General features: G+C 44.9%; 1 protein-coding gene across 1 annotated transcript in view; it reads right to left on the reverse strand.

Annotated features, from left to right (window-relative positions):
* Window positions 1-1,076: 1,076 nt before the first annotated feature.
* Window positions 1,077-20,186, reverse strand: part of LOC121158964 (structural maintenance of chromosomes protein 5-like) — a 68,550-nt gene continuing 49,440 nt past the window's right edge. The window contains 12 exon segments of the mRNA XM_040983950.1: window positions 1,077-1,750; window positions 2,099-2,194; window positions 2,279-2,458; window positions 4,272-4,391; window positions 4,609-4,716; window positions 5,129-5,224; window positions 5,585-5,641; window positions 7,564-7,689; window positions 13,834-13,956; window positions 14,791-14,914; window positions 18,953-19,122; window positions 19,197-19,370. Coding sequence (XP_040839884.1) covers window positions 1,607-1,750; window positions 2,099-2,194; window positions 2,279-2,458; window positions 4,272-4,391; window positions 4,609-4,716; window positions 5,129-5,224; window positions 5,585-5,641; window positions 7,564-7,689; window positions 13,834-13,956; window positions 14,791-14,914; window positions 18,953-19,122; window positions 19,197-19,370 — 1,518 coding nt within the window. The 3' untranslated portion in view covers window positions 1,077-1,606.

Here is a 20,186-nt window from a genome sequence, read left to right on the forward strand (position 1 = left end):
AACACTGCTGGTTGCATTCTGGGAGATGAACTTGGCTGAGCCTGGGGACCCTGGCAGCAGCCATGTTGCCAGGGGTCACGTCCCCGAGCGTCAGCCCCGCCCCTCTTCCTGGCCCAGGCTTGGGTCTAGCCATACCCCTAGCGCCACTGGCCCAGGTGTCAGCTAGCTGTACCTGTGCTACCACGCTAAGCCGGAAAAGGGCCACGCGTGGGGGGTCCAGCCTCCCCGAAGCAGCCTTCCGAGTGGGCGTGAAGACTGCTGGTTGCATTCCGGGAGACGAACTTGGCCGAGCCTGGGGACCCTGGCAGCAGCCATGTTGCCAGGGGTCACGTCCCCGAGCATCAGCCCCGCCCCTCTTCCCGGCCCGGGCTTGGGTCTAGCCACGCAATAAGAATAAATTTCAATGACTATTTGAAAATATACAAACGTGAACTGAATATAATTTTTCAATTTATTCAGGTGAGCAAGTCGAAAAAATACTTTGTCACATCTGGTACAGATCTGATCCACTGCTCAGAGAAAGGCATGACTGGAGTGACTCACATCCTTAAGATTTCCTTTTTAAGAGAATACAATTTGTTTGGCACTTTTAATTAGTGTAACTCAAAACATGCATATTTTTTCTCCTCCAGCTCTCTCACGCTGGAAGGACTCTTGCTGCGCAGATTCGCGCTGCAAGAAGGATCTAGAAACTCATGCTCAAACAGCATTTTGGTTCTGAGTCCACCAGTGCTGCCCCGTCCCCCGTCAGTACACAGCGCTGAGAAATCTCAAACATAAACTGCAGTAACCAGTCTAAGAAATCTTATGAAAAATCTTTCTAAAAATTATAAAAATGCTTCTAGAAATTTAACTTGTAAAATACAATTGACTTTAAACTAAAAAACAAAATTCCCAACTTTACAAAGCCCTTGTCACCTGATTATACTCTGTCGACCCTTTGGCCATATTCTGCATCATTTAGTGGCCACCTTTGACCTTTCAAGGAAGTCTTGCTACTATTTCTGAACCCAGTGTTTTCTTTGCCTTTGAAAAACCAATACAATTGTAGCATTAAGTTTTGCAAAACTTGTCTTAAAGGCCTATACAATTCTTATCTCCTAGTGCAGAAAAAGTAATCTTTTTTTAACAGGAAGAAATGACTAATTTGTCATAAATTATTACTATACATTAGACATGTCCATATCAATAATTCAAATGTAAACGTAACACTGGGAGGAAATGAGGAATCGAGACACAGACCACGGGGCGCTGAGCGGCCCACACCACTCCTCGCTGAGCCAGGCCACCGTGGCAAGTACACTTCTTACGACTGACACCCTTGATGTATATACCTTTGATCTGCAATATTAAATGTTTCAAAAATGGGAATCCAATGACACACAGAGCGTAAAGAAATCAAACTGAACCCAAACCAAAGACTTTTACCACCAGACAATGTTCCAGAAGCCATGGTGTCCAGCTCATCACCCTGTTTGCATCTAGAAGGAGGTTTCCAAAAATAACCCATATTTAACTTGTAACAAATTACCTAACTTTTATTCAGCTGATCCATACTTACAAACAGAATTTTACAGAAAATTCCAAAGTTCCCTCCCTTTGCCTCTTACTGAGCAGGCTGAGTGAATGTGATGCGCCGCCGCCGTCTTTGGAAAGCCTTCAAGTTCCACTTGCTCGGCTCCAGCATGTGTGGCCCGTTGTAGACAAACAACACCGTCATCTTCTCCGAGTAAGGAAGATTCTGCAGGAGCTATATTGAAACAGACAAAATGTCACTTACGCTCTTCTGAGTGTACATCTATGCATTCAAACGCGTATATCCTTAACAGGTGCTCTGAAGCTCTCCAACACAACCTTGCCGTGCTGTGAGCATCACCTGATGCAGTACCGTGGGAATCCAGCCCACAGCAGTGATGCACCTCCCAGGCCAAGGGGGCTCCTCGCGCCTACAGAATAGCATGCGCCCTTCTCATGGGAACGCACTCCCCTCATCAGTACACGTGTTATTACGGTATTCTTAGTGCCTTTCCGGGAGGTGTCAGCTGATGGGTCAGCCCAGGGGAGACTGGAGTTACACTTTAGATCGCTTAGGGCCTACCTTTGGTGTAATGAAGAAGTACTGAGACGTGTTCTCTTTACAGGCAGTATTTACAATGATTTCAAATACTCTCCGTTCATTGATGGGGTCCATTCCCTAAACAAGGACAAAGACACTGAATGCAGTTAAACTTACTACAGCATACAGTAAGACTTAAAAACAAAAGAACCATTGCTCTACCTGGTTAATTTGGTCAAATACTCTGAATGGACACCTGTTCAGCTCTTGAAGTGCCATCAGGTACAGCATAGTAGAAACACTTCTTTCACCTCCACTTTGATGGTGAGGAGTTAATTCATGCAGCTGAGTACTACTGCGAAACTTGACTCTAATACGAATTCCGTATTTGTCATAGTCTTCCTGTAAAACATTGAAAAAGTGATGAAAAATGACAGTTTCTTCAGCTACTTTAATCCTTGCTGAAGAGACTGAATAATCAATTCCAAGAGCAGATGCAGTGGGCTTGGCAGCTGCAGATGCAGAATCCCAACTGTTCAACTTTATGGCCCCGGGAAGGCAGAAGGCAGCCCAAGTCGGCAGCCGGTGGGGAACCTGCACAGGGTCCAAGCTCCTGGCTTCGTCCTGGCCCAATCCTGACCACTGCAGTCCCTGGGAATGAACCAGCAGACACAAGAACTCTCTCTGTTTCTCTGTAACTGCACCTTTCAAATGAAAATTTCTATTTTTTAGAATTTTTGCTTTTTCATAACACAGTTCTACAGGCAAAGGGATATCCCTTTCCACTCTCCTCAAATAAGTTTTTTTTTTTTTTTAAGATTTATTTTTATTATTTTTTCATTGGAAAGGCGGATATACAGAGAGGAGAGACAAAGAGGAAGATCTTCCGTCCAATGATTCACTCCCCAAGTGAGCGCAATGGCCGATGCTATGCCGGACCGAAGCCAGGAGCCTCTTCCGGGTCTCCCACGCGGGTGCAGGGTCCCAAAGCCTTGGGCTGTCCTCTGCTGCTTTCCCGGGCCACAGGCAGGGAGCTGGAAGGGAAGTGGGGCTGCTGGGATTAGAACCAGCGCCCATATGGGATCCCGGGCGTGCAAGGTGAGGACCTTAACCACTTGCGCCACCACGCTGGGCCCAAAGTTTTTTTTTTTTTTAATAGGAAAAAACAACTTAAAACTTAGCGGTACCAGCTCGTGTAAAGCAGTAAAATATTAGCCAAGCAGTTACGGTCCAAAAGCTGTAAAGATCCCATGGATCCACTCAGGCACAGCTAACACATTCAGAGTAGATCCCATGGATCCACTCAGGCACAGCTAACACAGTCCAGGTAGATCCCAAGGATCCACTCAGGCACAGCTAACACATTCCAGGTAGATCCCATGGATCCAGGCACAGCTAACACATTCAGAGCAGAATGTCTGGTTTGTAAGCCAGAGGTGAAGGCAACAAGCACACCTGGTACACCATGCTGCATGACACTGCAAAGCAGCTCTGGGTTCCACTGCTGAGGGCAGGTTTTCCCTGTGTCTTTGGTTGAATGCTAATCCCCTGCCCCATGGTGCCAGCAGCCCACTTCAGCACTGGTTCGGGCCCTGCTGCTTCCCTTCCAATGCAGCTCTCTGCTTATGGACTGGGAAAGCACCAAAGAATGGCCCAAGGCTTTGCCACGTTGCACCATGTGGGAGATGCAGAGGGTTACTGGCTCCTGGCCTCTGATCTGATCAGCTCAGGTCACTAGTTATGGCCATTTGGGGAGTGAACCATTGACTGGAGGATTATTCTGTCTCCCCGACTGTCCTTCTCTCTCTGTAAATTCTGCTTTTTGAATAGAATAAATAAATTTTAAAAAGCACATTGGTTTCCTAAGTGTGTTTCAGTTATGTTAGCTAGCTTACAACTCTTCCTCCTTCAACAATGGTTGCTTTACAGAGTAATGCCTTTGTCCAACACAGATGAGCAGCCACTACTCAAAACAGAAACATAAGGAGTTACTAGTAAGGTATTAGTCACTGATTTAAAACAGGAAAAGAAAAAAAAATGACCCTAATGGAATCCTACAGGCATTTCTTCCTTTGAGTAATTTTCTAGTAAGCAAAGTCTTCAGAAACAAACGCAAAATAACTAAATAATTTACAAATGCAAAATAACTAAATAATTTGCTTTTAGTACATAATTAAAATTGCCTACCCAGAATACATTTCAAGTATAATTTTACCTCATTTTCTGTATGGAGATCCACTTCACCAGCACATTGCATAGAACTAAAAAAATTGCTGAATTTTTCATTAATTTTTTCTACCAGCTCCTTTAAAGGATTAAGCCACCTTTCTTTTACCTAAAAATAAAAGTAACATAAACATAATTTAAGGGAAGTATTGTATTACACTCTGTTAAAAAAAAGACTTCATATAGACTACATTTTGTTTCCGTGTTAACCTGCTCAATGAGTGCACACCTTTACCCCAGGAGCATTCACTCTATCTTGCATTATTCTATATTCTCGTACCATTAACAACAAACATGACAGAGAGAGACAAAAGCTAAACAATTACCTGGGAGATGCTCTCCCTGTATTTATCCAGTTCAATTCTCTTTCCCTGTAGTTCCTCAGTTAACTGCTCGATTTCTTCTTCTCTTTTCATGTATTCTTCAACCACTTGCTTTAACACAAATCCAACAAAGGACAAAATTATTTAAATTCTTACATAAATCCAAATATGACCTGAAGATGCCAATTGTGTTGCACTGTACGGATCCAATTAATATGTTCTTATTACACACTGCAAACGTCATTTCTATACTCTGGGAGGGGAGGAGGGAAAGCAGACATGGCAGGGTTTCAGGTCAGCCTAAGTATTCTTTTTGTAAAGAAAAAGCACGGAACACTGTGTTCCTTAGCAGGAATCTATTTAAAATTCTAATCGATTCAGATTCTGGCATTTAAAGCACATTGTTCCTGCTGTCTAGCTTATTATTACCAAGCGCTCTAGTACAGAGTGGGAGGCGAGCACTAGGGGAACCGTGTGTGCAGGTGACATCAGCTACGGGGCGGGAGCACACAAAGAGGCATACTGTAGGATTCAGGCCCGTGAAGCAGGATGCTCTCGATCTTTCTTCGGTCAACAAAGCATCAATTTCATCCAAGGTGTTTGGAAGATCTTGGAAAGCCTACACCAAAAAGAAAAAAGTTACTATAGATACTATAAGGAAAAGCAGTTCCATTCAAATAACTAAAATAAGTAACAATAACCTGCTGAATAAGTAGCTATCTGCCCAACTACATGCTAGCACTCAGGGAGACAGAGTCATTATAAGCAGGATCTTGTGCCTCCAAAAAGCTTAACTTTACTCAGAGAGAAGACCGAGTGGATACACTACACAGCACGGAAGGCAATGTGTTACTGGGGAGCATTAAGTCAGCAGGAGCTAACACATACTACAGAATCTGGGAAAGCAGAGCAGTCAAGGCTACAGGAGACTCAGGCGGTCAAGCAAAGCGGAGGGGCGAGCAGAAGTTGGAGAAAGAACGAGTACTGCATACCATGGGGGTGAGGAGCTGTGTCCATTTGGAATGGTAGGTACTTGCTGAATTGGTAGAATGGGTCCAGAGTATGTGGGGCATTGAAAGAGAGCAAGAAGTTAGAACTTGACACTGCACTTATGAAGAAGTAAAAAGCATCCTAAGAATCCAATGTGCCAGCAGAAAGTCACCACAGTGCTACCTTCTGAGCCCACGCCACAGAGACCAGTCGGAACAGAGCCTGTCCTGAGGGAAGGGCAGCACACACCGTTTTGCATAGCACAAGCAGCAACGTCCACGGACTACAAGACACGAGTCCCTGGAAAAGGCTGACACAGGACATTAACCTCTCGGTGTTTGTCGCCTTGTGGTGTATGTGTCCGACACACAGTTACCCTCACGGAACTCTGCTAGATACCTTCCATCACACACAAAAGGAACCTTCATTCCACTTGCCCACTTCCCACTGGAAGCAAGATCCACCCCTCCGCACTACCCGTTCAGCTGAAACACTCAGAGGATTTCTCTCCCTCAGCCTGCTCGCTTCCAACACCTCAACAGATCTCGTTGGCTTTGTCAATGAAAGCAACCTGAAGTATGTCAACTTCTCTCCAGGCCTTCATGGTTGCCACGCCAACCAATGAAACAATAAATTGTTGGTGGGCCAAGGAAATAACGTAGTGCACGGTGTCCTTTGTCCCACCCCACTCCGCTCTCCACACAGAACACCTTTGTCTAAACTCAAGTGTTAGTAAGAGCGCTCTCCTCCTCCCTCTGTGGATTCTCTTCATCTCCACGCGCCCCTCGAGGGTTTTGCTCTCTGTCTGTGCAGTTTTCATTCCCACTGAGACGGCCCTAACCTGAAACGCATCAGCAAACTCACTGCATGCCATTGCCTAACAGCCACACTGACTTCTCTCAACTTCTCACCCCGTCGCTCCTCTCCTTGGCATCTCGCACCTCGGAACATACCCTATTCGGCTTTCTGTGTTTTGGTCAGCCCCGTCCTCCTTACTAGAATGCAAATTTCAGTAGACGAGGAAATATGTCTGTCTCATTCAATATCTATTACACAGCAATAATCAATTTATTTAATGAAATATTATTTTCTAAAGTAGAAGAAATTATCAAGGATGAATCACCCTGTATTCAGAAAAAAATAGCTATGATACTAAACTTTATTTATTTTATGCTTAACACAATGCACTTCACAAAAGATCTAGTGTTATCATGGGAATACATCCCACAGTTAGTTCTAGAGGCATCTACCGAGTCCCTGCTATGTCTCCCATCGCTCCAATCTTGGCTTCTTGGATTTAAGAATACGAAAATCATAATCTGCATTATTCTTTTTTCCAGTTGTTTTCATCTTTAGTAGAGACTTTATTATCTACTGAAATAGATATGTAAAATTAAAATAAAAAATAAAATACCAAATAGTTTCAAATTAACTTCTAATTATGTATCCCCTTTCTCCTGAGTAAGCACGGCGGCACGTTCACCTCCCCACGTGACAGACGAAGCCCGAAGCCCAGGGTTCCTCACATCAGCTGGAATGCCGGCTGAAGGGCATGACTCCAGCTTGACTGAGTGCTATGTCGGAATAGAAAATACACCGGAAAAAAACCTTTCTTTCCTCCTTTCTTCAGAGATGCTACAGTTGAATATCCAGCCCCGCTGAACCCCCAAGTTCCTGAAAACCATTTTCACCTTTCCTCTCACCCCAGGTATCACTCAAATTTACCCAGGAATTTACACCTTTGGGTGAAAAGCCCACTTTCCCCAAAGGAACTAATCTTAAGATATGTTTTTATAAAGTGAGTTCCGTGTTTTAAGACTTTTAGTATTAAGCAGTAAAAATAGTGGGCAAATGTAAATGAAACACATAAAATCTGTTAAGCAAAACTACTTCCCCCCACACTGAGTTGCCGTGTTTTAGCCGCGCTCGCCGGGCCCTGCTCAGAGCGTCCACATCCGCCATACTTACTGTCTGGTACTCGGGGGACACAGTCTGCTCGGCACCCAGGTCGCACACCTGCCGGGCTCTCTTCATCAGCTCCTTGCACTTCTGCAGTAACCTCTGTCTGCTCTCATCCAGCTCACCATAACGCTGCTGTAGTAAGAACAAGAAATGTACAAGTTCAATGTCACAGGTAAATCAGAGCTATGCTATTACATCACCAAATACATCACTGAGTTCTGGTTATAATAATCATCAACACCATGCTCACGGGAAACCAAATATCAAATCATAAATACTTTAAATACTTTAAAAGCTGATTTGAACTTAAACCTTGGAATATTGTAGCACACAGTAACCCAACTCTTGATTCCCTGAGATCTCTGAAGGGAACCTTCCGAACGCTCCCTAAGCCATGTTCTGTTCTGCTCTAACAAAGCCTCAGATGTGGCAGCTCAGCGGTGTCCAACGGCTGCCCACGCAGCTCCCCTGCACTGACCCACCTAGCCACGCCTTCACCAATGAACGGGCACCTAGTAGTGCCTGCACCACCTTGGACTGAGATGGTGAGGAAGGAGATCACACAGGACCCATGGCAAGGCAGAAGTCACAGTCACTGCCAGCTCCCAGCCAGCTGCAGGCTCTCACTGCCGGCTCCCAGCCAGCTGCAGGCTCTCACTGCCAGCTCCCAGCCAGCTGCAGGCTCTCATTGCCAGCTCCCAGCCAGCTGCAGGCTCTCACTCACTGCTGGCTCCCAGCCAGCTGCAGGCTTTCAGTGAGACTCTGCTATCACTGCTAGTGTTACTACTATTCCTCACAACACTGTACCATGATGTTAGTCCCATTTTATACTTTAAAAGACTAAAAAGCTAAACCATCTCTCTGCACATGCATGCAGTTAGAGGCTGTCACAGTTCTACCCAGGCCTGCTGACAGGCACGATGCACCTCGATGGCGTGAGTCTGAACACAGCCCACGTGCAGCACAGGAGACTGGTCATGGAGCCACGAGAACTGTACAGAGCACTAGAGCAGCAGCAACAAAGGCATTCCAGGGATAAACAATGAATAACATCAAGGCACAGGAGTCTCCAAGACTCGCTCAATTAGAGAACACATAACTGAAAAGAGTTTTCTCGCATGAACTCCTCAGTCCCCACAGCCTGAGACAGAGAGGAGAAAACGGTGTGGCCTGCCAGTCGGCAACACTGGACTGCCCTCGGAGGACCAGCACACTCAGGGACGCTCCACAGCAACTAGACACCCTCCTACCTCCTAGTTCGCTTCCTGTTCCTCTTACGCTTGCGAAAGCGAAGTATTAGAGCATTACAGGAAATATACTGTCAATGACTTTAATCTTTGAAGCTCTGGAGTTAACACAAAACCTCATTCAACAATTTCTTTCTACTTGGTGACATGATAAAATGTTCTTTAAATTCATGTATACCTCTTCATATAGCACCTGTTTGTATTTTTGGTTTTTTATTACAAAAATTTAGTTATTCTGGGCCCAGCGCAGCAGCCTAGCTGCTAAAGCACTCACCTCGCATGCGCCAAGATTCTGTATGGGCTCCAGTTCTAATCCTAGCAGCCTTACCTACTTCCCCATCCAGTTCCCTGTTTGTGGGAAAGTAGTCGAAGATGGCCCAAAGCCTTGGGACACGACAACTGTGTGGGAGACCCAGAAGAGGCTTCAGGCTCCTGGATTCAGTCTGCTGAAGCTCAGGCATTGCAGCTGCTTGGGGAGTGAATCAGTGGTGGAAGATCTTTCTCTCTGTCTCCTCTCTATATCTGACTTTCCAATAAATTTTTTTAAAAGATGTAATTATTTTTATTGCAAAGTCAAGTTTACAGAAAGAATCAGTGGCTATTATGGCTGGAGCTGAACCAGTTTGAAGCCAGGAGGCTGGAGCCTCTTTTGTGTCTCCCACATGGGTGCAGGGTGCCAAGGCTTTGGGCCATCCTCTTTCGCTTTTCCAGGCCACAAGCAGGGAGGGAGCTGAACGGGAAGTGTAGCAGCTCAGACACAAACTGGTGTCCTTATGGGATCCCTACACTGGAAAGGGGAGGATTAACCAATTGAGCCACTGAACCAGGCCTTTTTTTTTTAAACGATAGTTCTCGTTGAACCTTCGTTTTGGCTGGCAGCGGCAGAAACAAGGTGTACTCAACTAGAGTCCCATCAAGTGAAGCTGGTGAGAAAGTTTGTATTTCTCCTTGGAATCTAGCCTTCTGCAGTTAATCAACAACACAGTCCATCTGTTGAAGACATCACAGGGAACAAGGCAAGATTTACAGCCTTCCCAACAGCCCAAATCAGCAGCTCAAAAAAGATTACTTTGTAGGCATAAGTCATGGAAGAAATTAGTAAGTAAAATTTTCACTCTGAAATGCTTTTTGAGGAAGTTCAGTTGTCACAAAAACCACACAGGAAGATACACAGAAATACCTTTGACATGGAGCAAGGAAAAGCTGTTCTAAAAAGGCCCTCTTCTGGTAGAAGTGAGAATTACTTGTAGAATTTTAAAAATGAAACATTAAATATTTTTATAAGTTCATTTAAGAGTCCAACTAAACGAAAATCACTTTCTATTAAGAATAGAATTAACTTTATGGTACATAAACTTCTAATAGTCAAACATCAACTCTTAAGTCTGAAAACACATTACTTTAAATTTTAATGCCCAATATATGAAATTCAGAATACCACACAAGATGAAAACTTCTAATTCAGTCAATTTTAAACTGCAAATAGCAATTTGACCATATGTAATCCGAAAATCCTAAACTTCTGGGTGTTAATACCTGATTTGATGAGACAGGCCACAGTCAAACCAGGCATACTAACACATTACATAAAACTGCCCGCGAGATGTGTATAGGGTACCGTGAAAACACCAATTTTATATTGAAATTTCAGGCTCATCAGGCAATAATTTCATTACAATATGCGAATACCCATTAAACCAAAAAAACATAATCACTTCTAAGGTTAAACATTTCAAATAAACGATATCTAACCTTAGTTGTCACTTCTGAAAGTCAGTGTTCTATAACTGAATTTTGGTGGGATAGGAAGAAGTAAAATCTTAAGAGTAGAAAGTGGGACAGTAGAAGTAAAGAAGAAGAACAGAGGCTACATGAAGAACACACGAGTTGGAGCCAGAGATTCATTGTAATGCTGTGCAGGATTTTCACTAGCTTAGTCACCTCCTCATGCCTCCCAGATTGCACCTTAGCAGGAGCGTCAGTCAGGAGCAGGGTTGGGAATTGCACTCAAGCACGCAGATGGACATGGGCACCAAGGGCAGAATCCATTTAACTGGATGCACTCAGATGGACATGGGCACCAAGGGGCTGAATCAATTTAACTCAAATACTCAGATGGACATGGGCACCAAGCGGCTAAATCCTCTAACTGGGATGCATTCAGAAGGCCATGGGCACCAAGGGCAAAATCCATTAAACTGGATGTACTCAGATGGACATGGGCACCAAGGGGCCGAGTCCATTTAACTGGATGTATTCAAATGCACATGGGCACCAAGGGGCAGAATCCATTTAACTGGATGTACTCAGTTGGACATGGGCATCAAGGGGCCGAATTCATTTCACTGGATGTACGCAGATGGGCATGGGCACCAAGGGGCAGAATCCATTTAACGGGATGTCCTCAATGGACATGGGCACGAAAGGGGCAGAATCAATATAACTGGATGTGCTCAGATTGACATGGGCACCCAGCACTGAATCCATTTAACAGAATGTATTCAGATGGATATGTGCACCAAGGGGTGGAACCCATTTAACTCAAGCACTCACATGGACATGGGCATCAAGGGGCTGAATCCATTTAACTGGATGTACTCAGATGGACTTGGGCACCAATGGAAGAATCCATTTAACTGGATGTAATCAGATGGACATGGGAACCGAGAACAGAATCCTTTTAACTGCATGTATTGAGATGGACATGGGCACCACGAGGCATGACCCATTTGCCTAGAAGTACTCAGATGCACATGGGCACCAAGGGGCAGAATCCATTTAACTAAAGATCACAGATTGACATGGGCACAAAAGGGGAAAAATACATTTAACTGGATGTACTCAGATTGACATGGGCACCCAGCACTGAATCCAATTAACAGAATGTATTCAGATGGATATGTGCACCAAGGGGTGGAATACATTTAACTCAACAACTCACATGGACATGGGCACCAAGGGGCTGAATCCATCTAACTGGATGTACTCAGAGGGACTTGGGGACCAAGGGAAGAATCCATTTAACTGGATGTACTCACATGGACATGGGCACCAAGGGGCAGAATCCATTTAAATGGATGTCCTCTGATGGACATGGGCACCAAGGGCAGAATCCTCTTACTGGGATGTACTCAGATGGACATGGGCGCCAAGGGGCAGAATTCTCTTACTGAGATGTACTCAGATGGACATGGGCACCAAGGGCAGAATTCATTTAAGTGGATGTACTCAGATGGTCATGGGCATAAAGGGCTGATACTACTCAATGTGAGGCATTTTACTGCTCTGCCACCTGGTATGTTTATGGTGGGTTATATAATAAGGATTTTATTTTTTATTCTAAAAGTTATCCATGATATAAGAATATTACCGGAGGTATTATGCATAGAATATTGTTATGTCCCTACCAGGTCTGTAAGAGGTACTATCTACTGGGTCCCTATTGTAAATATTATTCAAATTCTCCTGTATTTCCTTCTCCCAAAGCACCTAACCTGAAGCAATATTCTTTTATTTATCCATAATATGTATACACGGCAAGTCAGCAAACAATCTATTTTACCTTGCTTGTTCCCCTTGTTGCACATTTTAGAGTTCTGCTTTAGTTAACACTGTCAGGCACGGTACAACACAGTACACATTTTATTGTCTCCATTAACTACCATTTGGCTCTACTTCTCAAGAATTAGCTTTGTTCCACAAAGAAGGTTCAATTGACCTGCCAATTTGCAATGCCGGACCGCTCCAGCACTCTCCCAATTCTCTGGAGTCCATAGGCTGCCTGCTAGCGTCCAGCACTCAGATTGGTGTGCTGAGCGTTCTATACTTAACCAAGGCCTCCTCCCACTGCAGATGAGAACATCCGGGCATCCTGATCTCGGGTTCTCTAACCTCCTCCTTGGTGATATCACCATAGCCTTGCTGCTACTACTGGGGCTGCTATAACTCACCCACTTCTATTTTAGAGTTTCCAGCTGCCACACAAAAAGGAATTCAGTTGACTTTTATTCTAAAACTCATGAAATTGAGTGATAGCAGAGCCTTTGTCATTCACAGTCCCTTGGATCACATCTGAGTTCATGCTAAGACTATGAATCAAAATATCAGTGGGCAATGGTGACAAAGATAAACGCTATGATTAAAGTGCTGGGTCACTGAAACTGTTATCAGTCTAAATTCATGAAATCTGGGAAAGAACTGGAACCAGACCTTAATCACATGGACAATGATCCAATCAAGCAGCCTGCATGATAGGGCCGCAACAGAATCCCTGTGCAACACAACTTGGTTGAGTGTCCTTGTTGGCTACACAGACGGGACAGGAGGGCTACACTTTGCTCCACGGGGAAGGGGCAGACTCTGCGCTTCCTCCTTCCAGGCTTCTCTGCATCTGAACAGTTCTGATTTGTACCCTTTATAACAAAGCTACAGTCCTTCACCCAGGGTGTTTCTGAGAATGTCATGGGCCTCTGGATCCACAGCCAGCTGGTCGGAAGTGCAAGAAGAGTCTGTGGCCCTGTGGCCCTGCAGCTCCTCCCTCATTAGAGCAGTCTAAGATCTTAACTAGTCAAGTTCACCACTTAACTTCCAATGGTCAACATCGTAGCAATACTGTAAGAAAATGATGAGGAGGCCTTAAAAGTTACTTGTTGGTACATGCTGTCCGTTAGTTTATGGATGTCAATAACGCTAACTGTATTTTTATTTTATGGAAATAATTTGAGAAATCCAAAGGATCTCATTACCAGTTCGTTCCTGGGTTCTAAATTAATCTGGTCTATCATACTTTCTTCCCGCTACACGCTATCTGATATTTATCAATTCACAGATATTAACAGATTCAATTGTCAAGGTTACCGAGCTGCTCTAATGTGACCTCAAGTTTACGTTGTCAGCAGCTGTATGCATTAAGTTTGTAAATTCAACTGCATACAACAACAAACTGTATTGCAAGTGGGGATATATATGAAGTGTTTTCAAACTGACCGGAAGCTTGAATCTCCACCAGAAATAAAAGCACACATCTTACCTCAGTGAGGCGTAGTTGTGATGACACAGCCATATAATCCGATTCTAATTTATTCTTCTCAGAGATCATTGTAGTATTTTGAAGAATTAAACCAACTTTTTGTTTGTGCAACGAAGTACAAATCTAAGTGGGGGGGGAGGAGGACATCCGTAATAGTTTTGTGTTTAAGAGTTATGAGAAACTTCTAAAATAAGTTAAATTATAAATCATGTAATCCACAAAAATGACATTCCCTCTCATGAATGAAATTCTCTTATATAGCATTAAAGTAGAAGTCAGCCATTGCCAGCTCCGGCCAGGGGCCAGCCCTCGAGCCAGCAGCTGTACAGCCAGGGGCCCAACCGGCAGCTTAATCTGCAGTGCCACAAAGGCAACTCTGACAGAATCTTCCTGCTTTTTAAAAATTATCTGGAATAAAATAATCTAATCAACGCTTTTAATCTAATGAGAAAATTTCAGTAACTGAGCAAACTAAAACTGATGACAAAAATTTCTCACCTATATAACTAAAACACCAAATTTCTTCATCACAATCTTCCCTCCAATAAGGAATAAAACATCTCTCAGGGACTACCACTGTGGCAGAGTAGGGTAAGCCACTGCCCGTGATGCCAGCACCCCATGTGGGCAGCAGCTGGTGTCCCAGCTTTGCTCTAACTCTCCTGGGAAAGCAGCTGAGGATGGCCCTCCCACATACGTGGTAGAGCTGGGAGAAGTTCTGGGCTCCTGGCTCAGGCAAGGCCAGCCCGCAGGCCACAGTCATGCAGCCATTTAGGGAGTCAATCTGCCGACAGAGTGCCTCCCACCCTGTCTCCGCCATTCTCTCTCTTGCTACTTTTAAAATAAATAACTAAAGTTAACTTTTGAAAAAAAAAAAAAAGACCAACAAAAAAATAGATTTGACTATCTGAATTACTTGCAATAAAAAATTGCTAAAATCAAGAAAATGTCCCTTACCTTCATTAGGTTTGTTAATTCAGTAACAAGTTTTGCCTTTTGAATATTTATTTCTTTGATTTTGGTGGCCACTTTTTGTTCTTCCTCTTTCAGGTTGCAGGTGTCCTGTTCCATCAGCTTTAAGCTGCACAACAGACACAACATTGAAGGGTTCAGAGTCAGACATGATTACAGACGCTCAGGGCCCGCAGCTCTGGGCAGGGTTAGACAGTGTTCCAGCCTGCTCCAATGGCAGTGCCACTGTCAGACACGGACAGCAGTCTCCTATGCTTCGGTTTCCTCATCTGTGGACTGCAGAAAGTAAGAGTACCTCCCTGGGCCTGAAGTGCTAGTCCAGCGGCTAATGTCCACACCTTGCAAGTGCCGAGATCCTGAATGGGCACTGGTTTGTGTCCTGGCGGCCCCACTTCCCATCCAGCCCCTGCCTGTGGCCTGGGAAAGCAGTCGAGGACAGCCCAAAGCCTTGGGACCCTGCACCCCTGTGGGAGACCTGGAAGAATCTCCTGGCTCCTGACTGGCTCAACTCCAGCCGTTGCAGTCACTTGGGGAGTGAACCAACAGACGGAAGATCTTTCTCTCAGTATCTCGTCCTCTCTGTATATCTGACTTTCCAATAACAATGTAAAAAAATAAATACATCTTAGAAAAAAAATTAAGAGTACTTCCCTATGGGGCTGTGAAGACTACAACATACTCAGTACAACGGCTAGCCCATAACTAACAAATGTAAGCCTTCTCTGTTGTTACTATGAAACACAGCCTTGATCAACTAGGTAAAAAATGAAAATAAAGCACAACACAATAATTTAAAAATATTAGGTTCCTTTTGCAAAACATTAATTTACACAGAAGCAGAAGGGACTCGGGGAGGGAAGGGATAGAGAGTGATGGAATGATTGAGGACAAAGTCGTCCCCAAGTTTACTGGCCAAACACCTGCAAAGGCCAAGAACAAAGCCGACTGAGTGTTAACCAGGAGCTGAGACCTGGTGAGCCGACCGAGTGTTAACCAGGAGCTGAGACCTGGTGAGCCGACCGAGTGTTAACCAGGAGCTGAGACCTGGTGAGCCGACTGAGTGTTAACCAGGAGCTGAGACCTGGTGAGCCGACCGAGTGTTAACCAGGAGCTGAGACCTGGTGAGCCGACTGAGTGTTAGCCAGGAGCTGAGACCTGGTGAGCCGACGGAGTGTTAACCAGGAGCTGAGACCTGGTGAGCAGCCAGCTACCCTCCGCCTTCCCGAGTCTGCATCAGCAGAAGGCTGGGCTCCACGCTGACCAAGGCGCTCAGACGTGAGGTGGGGCAGCGCCCGGGCTAGCACGGGAAGCTGGTGTGCAGGGCGGAGGATGGAAGCAGTGATAAACGCGAATGACAATGCAGGAAACACGCGAGGACTGAGCGAGGCGAGAGCTGGAATGCACCGAACAAGACAGAATCTGAATAATTATAAAAGCTAGTCTAAAAAAACCCCTTGAACTAGTCTTGAGAGTAGTGCTAGGAAGTCCTGCCAGAGACCAAAGTGAACAGAGGCAGGAAAAGCGCAGTGTGTGAGAGCAGGTGCTTTAAACAGCTTTCCTGCAAAAATGTACAGTGCTTCTCCAGAAAGGCTATGTGCTTTGTACAAGACTTAAGAGAAGTAAATGATTAGTTCAAATTCAAGAAAAAAGTGTAAAGTTGAAATTAATTCTAGAAAGTTAGATTTGCTATGCAACCAAAGTACATAATTCATGCTTTGAGTAAGAGTTAACAGGCAGGCAGAACAAAGTGAGCATATATCCATTCAAACCAATGAACGGCCACCTGTGACTAAAGGTATGTGTCCTAATCACCACGTTTATAGAACAGACAAGCAGTTACAAAGCAGTGACAACCAAAAGGACTGAGCTGTGTCATGACAGGATATGGGAAAGGCATCGAAAAAAGAGTACTTTTCCCTATACGACAAATTCTACTAGCTCTTATTCTATCACATACATTCCAATTTCTGTAACATAGCTAAATTCAAAACCCTATTCTACAAAATCAGCAAAACCTTCTATCCCTTACTGCTTTCCTCCAGAGCTGGCGGCTTTGTCTGCACCTGCTTCCTACCATTTCAAACTCACTGGGCACGGACACGCAAGCGCAGTGCACAAAGCCCTAGGATGTCCACTGGCGTTTCAGGGCGATTCGTGAGGCTAGGCCTGCCTTAGGCTCCCCTCTCACTGTGCTCTGTGTCCTGGCCAGTAACAGCACAAGGCAAAGCTAATCAACAGAGCAGGATCACAGCGCAGCAGCAGCCACTGAGCCCTTCGTCAGCACGCACTGGGAGAAGCATCTTCAGTGCTTCCTTCTAACAGCAAGCCAGGACCACCTGGGGAGCAGCTGGGGACACCTGGGGAGCGGCTGGGGAGAGCCTGGGGAGAGGCTGGGGAGCGGCTGGGGGATGGCTGGGGGCAGCTGGGGTCTGCCTGAGGAGCGGCTGGGGAGAGGCTGGGGGATGGCTGGGGGCAGCTGGGAATGGCTCTCCAGGACAACTGCTGGGCTGAGCCATTTGGAAGCTGCATTAGAAGCTTCTCCTAGAATACTATCTCTACTTGAGAAATGACAACTAGATAAGTCAGAGTGTTTGGTCATTTTTCTTTCTCCAAGAAGAGATGAAGTGAGCCTGTCACTTCAACGAACAGAGCTGCTGATATTTATTACCACTGATTAATTCAATCTTTTAGATAAAAACCAGAATTCTACAAAATTTGTTATCTGACGCAGAAAGCCCAACAACTTTCCAACTTAACAATTTTGATGGAATCATTTATCCACATGCTTTAAATAATATTATAATGCAGGATGTAACAAAAGCATTATGGGTAAAACATTCACTTAGGGGCTTCTGTTGGCTTAGCACCTCCTAGTTGGTATGCTTCTTCCTTTACACCATAAGGGTGCCAGCTCGTGTCCCAATTGCTCCACTGGCCTTCCAGCTCTCAGCTCGTGGTCTAAGACACTCGATGGCCCAAAGCCTTAGGACCCTGCACTCATATGGGAGACCCGGTAGAAGCTCCTGGGCCCTAGTTCATATTGGCTCAGCTTTGACCCTCAGGGCCACATGGGGAGTAAACCAGCAGATGTGAGATCTTTCTCTCCTCTTTGTAAATCTGTCCTTCTAGTAAAAATTAAAATACATGTTAAAAAAAAGACAGATCGCCATTCACGTCGCATGGAAGCCACCACTGTGGCACAGCACATGCAGCTGCTGACTGCAATGCTCACGTGCCACACTGGAGCACCAGCCTGAGTCGGGCTACCTGCTTCTGCTTCAGCTTCCGGCTAACGTGCCTCGGGGGACCGTGAAGATGCTCCAAGTTACTGCGACCGTGGCGTCCATGGCCCAGACTTGAATGTTGCAACCATCTTGGGGGTGAATGAGCATACTGAAGAACTTCATGCTCTCTGTCCCTGCCTCTGTCACCATGCTTCTCAGATAAATAAATAAATCTTTTCAAAAAATGTAAACCACAATGGATGCTAACATAAGTCCACTGACATGACTTAAGATTCCATACTGTAATTAAACTTTAACAAACTATATTTTCACAAGTTTTGTTGTGATGGTAAAAGAGTAAATACAGCTATCTAAAAGGTCTCCACAGTATTCCTCCTTTTCATAATGGCAGCTCTGTGTGAGGGCTCAACTCCTCCATCTCACCGCACACCGGACACACCACACACTGAACACACAGGCAGCTCCGGGAAACCTCCAGCCCCCACCTGAGGATTGCTGCAGAAACCTGACACAGTTCCATTCTTTGGACAACACTTTTGGTACAGTTATTTTTCGTAACTATTTTCTGTTAAACACAATAAGTTTACTATTTTCTGATAAATGAGCACTACCATGGACATTGTGGTAAACAGCAACAGCTGCAATCCATAGAAGCAGGATTTGAGATCTCCGTTCTTTTAGGCACATAAAGGTGCCCAAGGACTGAGGAGCTGACAGCAGACAGCACCACTCGACACCCCTCTCGCCTTGACATACTGACTAAAATCACGTTTACAATCATGGGCAGGACGAGCAGGGTTTAATGAAAAACTACTTCAACATTAGTGTGGATGTGGTCAGGCACCAGAGAGACGACACTGCGCTCAGGGTTTCGCACGCTCCCCACACAGTCCGCAAAATACCTTCCCTGCTTGGACTTGATCTTCTGCTCCAGCTGCCTCTTCTTGGTCTTTCTCTCAAGCAGCCCCTTCTTCTTCTGTCTCAGGTCATTATCTCTGCATTCCAGGAGCTTGCTTTTCTCACACAAGCCAGTCAATTCTGACTCCACAGACTGCAACTTCATAGTAATTTCCTATGGAAATTCAAAACTGTTAGTACATCTGAAACACAGCTCACATGTGTAACAGCCCAGTCAAATTCACCAACCTTTAGCTGCTCCTCCAAATGCCTCCTCTGCTCCAGGTCCACAGTCACGGTGAGGAACTGGGCCTCTTTCAGGGCCGTATTACTGGAAATAAGCTTGTTCGAATAGAAAGATGTTTTCACCACATAGTTTTCTTCTGCTGTATAAAATTGTTGCAGTCGAGTTTCTTGTATTACCTACAATGCAAAACAAGCACTGACGTTAAAGTACATGTAATAACAATTAAAACATGTTTTAAAGGACTAAAGAATTACAAACACAAAGCAGGTTTAGTTCAGAGTCTAGATAAGTACGAAGCACTCTAGATACACGTTATGCTTTCAAGCACCGCTAATGCCATCACTGAGACAACGGCGGGAGCCCGTACTCCTCGTGCACGCTCTTCATTTCTACGGCCCAAACATGCAGCTTCGCAAGCACTTCCCATATATTTTGTTAACTACTTAATGAAAACATTTTTCATGCGAAGGAGATTTAAAATTGTTTGAATTTTTTCAAATCTTTTAGGAGTTTTGTAGCGTAAGATATAATCTTTTTTTAAAGATTTATTTATTTAATGGAAAGTCAGATATACAGAGAGGAGGAGAGACAGAGAGGAAGATCTTCCGTCCGATGATTCATTCCCCAAGTGAGCTGCAACGGCCGGTACTGCGCCAATCCGACGCCGGGAACCAGGAACCTCTTCCGGGTCTCCCACAGGGGTGCAGGGTCCCAAAGCCTTGAGTCATCCTCAACTGCTTTCCCAGGCCACAGGCAGGGGGCTGGATGGGAAGTTGCGCAGCTGGGAAACGAATCAGTGCCCATATGGGATCCCAGCACAAGCAGAGCGAGGAGTTGAGCCGCTAGGCTACCACACCAGGTCCCACTGCCTTCCATTCTAAACTACAGTTTTTCTGCAAGATAATCTGGAATGTATGAATCTGACATAGGTTTACACAGGATTATTAAGCAAAGCAGAATCTAAACAGTACTCAGTTATCTTAAAAGACATA

Source organism: Ochotona curzoniae, unplaced genomic scaffold (genome assembly GCF_017591425.1).
Source record: "Ochotona curzoniae isolate NIBS_2020 unplaced genomic scaffold, NIBS_Ocur_1.0 contig_4064, whole genome shotgun sequence".
Classification (NCBI taxonomy): Eukaryota; Metazoa; Chordata; class Mammalia; order Lagomorpha; family Ochotonidae; genus Ochotona; species Ochotona curzoniae.